Raw genomic sequence first — 2466 nt, 5'->3', positions numbered from 1 at the left:
GACATTGGCTTGAGTCCTAGTCAATCACAGGGAGATGGCGGGGCTTGCAGGATATCAGAGCACCATTTATTTGTCAACCCCCTGGGAGAGGAAGCATTACCTCCAGGGAATCCCATACATTGCCTTCCCGGAGGGATGGGAGGACAGGGTAGTCCTGGAAACCAGGGGCGGGACCAATGCCCTAATTTTCAGGCTCTAGTGCAAAATAAAAGTTCGCACCACCAGGTTCAAATATAGGAAGTTTAAGAGAAGCGAGTGCGTTAAACCAAGTGCGGGACTGTCCTTAGGTTGGGACTCTGTCCCTGAACAGTCTGCAGAAATATGAATCAGGTCCTCAGTGGGGGACCAGGGGGAACCCCCCATTTTTAGGACATTCAACCTTGTCCCATCACCTATCTTCCTAAAACACACCATTTCACCACCCCTGAAAGCTGAGAGTGCAGATGTCAGCAAGATAGTGGGGGTACAAAGAGGCAAAGGATGAAAGAGAAGGAGAGAAGGATGGAGAGAAGAAGAAAGGGAAGGATGAAGGAGACAGACCAGCAGAATGTTTGGGGTAAGGAATGAGGCAGAGATGGAGAAAATAAAAAAAATTGACAAAGGCTGGAGAGAGGAAGAGAGGGAGGGAGGAAAGGAGGGGTGAAATGAGTCAAAGGTATAGTTGCTACTTTGATCAGGCCTCCCTAGACCTTGCCATGTGAACTATGGGAAGTTAGTTAATGTTTTTCATTCAAGTCACATACATTATGAAAGCTGGGTCTTTAACCTTCCCATAAAAAGTCTCAAAAGGGTTTAATCTGTCCTAGCTCGTTTAGCTCAGTGAATAGAGCATCAGCCTGCTAGCTGAAGGGTCCCAGGCTCCATTCCAGTCAAGGACACATGCCTGGGTTGCAGGCTTGATTCCCCAGTGGGGGGCGTACAGGAGGCAGCCAATCAATGATTCTCTCTCATCATTGTTGTTTCTGCCTCTCCCTCCCCCTTTGTCTCTGCAATCAATAAAAATGTTAGAAATAAGAAGAAGTGAGGTGTGAGGAGAGGTGAGGGGAGACGGTTCTGAGAGTCAGAGAGGAGGTTACAGAGATGAGAAAGGGAGAACAAAGAGGAGGGGCTCTTTCTTTTTTCAAATTAGAACCAGATACACAGACATAGAAGCAGGGCATGAGCCTCAGGCACATGTCAGTGACTGCAATGAACATTTTAAGGCATATTTTAAAAATCAAATTTAATATGAAAAAAATCCATGAGGAACCTGCTTTCCAGTGTTTTGTTTTCTGTTTTTAATTTTTTTCCTTATTTCAGAAAGTAAGGGCGAGGTAGAAAGAGATAGAAACGACAATGAGAGAGAATCATTGATTGGCTGCCTCCTGCACACCCCCTACTGAGCATTGAGCCTGCTACCTGGGCATGTGCCCTTGACTGGAATTGAACCTGGGACCCTCCAGTCCCCAGGCCAACGCTGGATCCACTGAGCCAAACCTGCTAGGGCGGTATTCCAGTTTTAGATAAAGACGGGGTCATTACAGTGCTGTTCTGAATCACATAGAAGCCCGAAGCCAACGGGAAATCCAGCCCATTCTGGTTGCTTCTGTTGTTGAAAATTCTGATGCTTTGCTCATCATGGATTATTTTTTAAATATTTCATGGGAATATGATATTTCCTGGTCACTGAGCTGTTGGTGTGCCTTTAAAGCTCGTGCTTGTAGCCAGTGCCTCACTGCCCTCCCCATAGTCCCAGCCACATTCCCACCCCCAGTTTCTATCCTTCAGCTTTGTGCCCGCCCCGAAGGCCACACCGACCCCTGTGGGTTCCCACCCTGACCTGAGCAGAGTACTGAGTAGAGAGAGCCAGGAAAGTGTGGCTGGTAAGGTGTGAGGGAAGGCTCAGCACCAGGGTCAGAGAGCGAGGCACGTGGGGCTGGAAGGGTGTGAGGGAAGGCTCAGCACCAGGGTCAGGCACCTGGACACTGGATGGAGGGGGAGACAGGCCTGGGCTGAGAAGAAGCCGAACCCAGGGCAGGGGAGGAGGGGACTCACTTTGCAGCTGTTTGAGAGCCCATCGCGGGGAGCTGTACAGAGCATGTATTTTTTCAACAGAGGCCGGTAAGACTGCTTGCATTCCTGGTAGGAGATGATGTTGACATTCGAGCACATGAGCTCTGATGACTTTTTTGCTGCTGGAGAATTTGGGGAGGGGGCAGTCAGAAGCTGGGTCCTGTGGACCTGTGGGTGCTGATGTAAAAGAATGGGTACCCTGGACATGGAAGGAGGAGGAGCTGGGTGACCCAGTACAATGGTTAGGTGCTGTCATTGAGGGACACCTCCTGGGTAGAGGGGGGACTGAGCACCAGGTCTCCTTTCATCTGAGGCTATATGGCACCTGAAGGCCAAGACTCCTGGGTCTGAAGGTGGAAGTGGCTGGGAGGCTGCACACTTTGCTCAGGGTGAGTTGGTGACTGGGGGTCTAAA

At 49.8% G+C, this 2466-nt stretch overlaps 1 protein-coding gene across 1 annotated transcript in view; it reads right to left on the bottom strand.

The window, feature by feature from the left end:
* Positions 1–2466, bottom strand: part of LOC107183018 (kallikrein-7-like) — a 4450-nt gene that overhangs the window by 427 nt on the left and 1557 nt on the right. The window contains exon 4 of the mRNA XM_015563683.1: positions 2035–2174. Within this exon, the coding sequence (XP_015419169.1) occupies positions 2035–2174 (140 nt within the window). The remainder of the gene's footprint in view (positions 1–2034; positions 2175–2466) is intronic.

The sequence above is a fragment of the Myotis davidii genome, unplaced genomic scaffold, assembly GCF_000327345.1.
Source record: "Myotis davidii unplaced genomic scaffold, ASM32734v1 scaffold212, whole genome shotgun sequence".
In the NCBI taxonomy this organism is placed as follows: Eukaryota; Metazoa; Chordata; class Mammalia; order Chiroptera; family Vespertilionidae; genus Myotis; species Myotis davidii.
The sequence above is the reverse complement of the archived record's forward strand: the minus strand, read 5'-3'. Positions and strand labels throughout refer to the sequence as shown.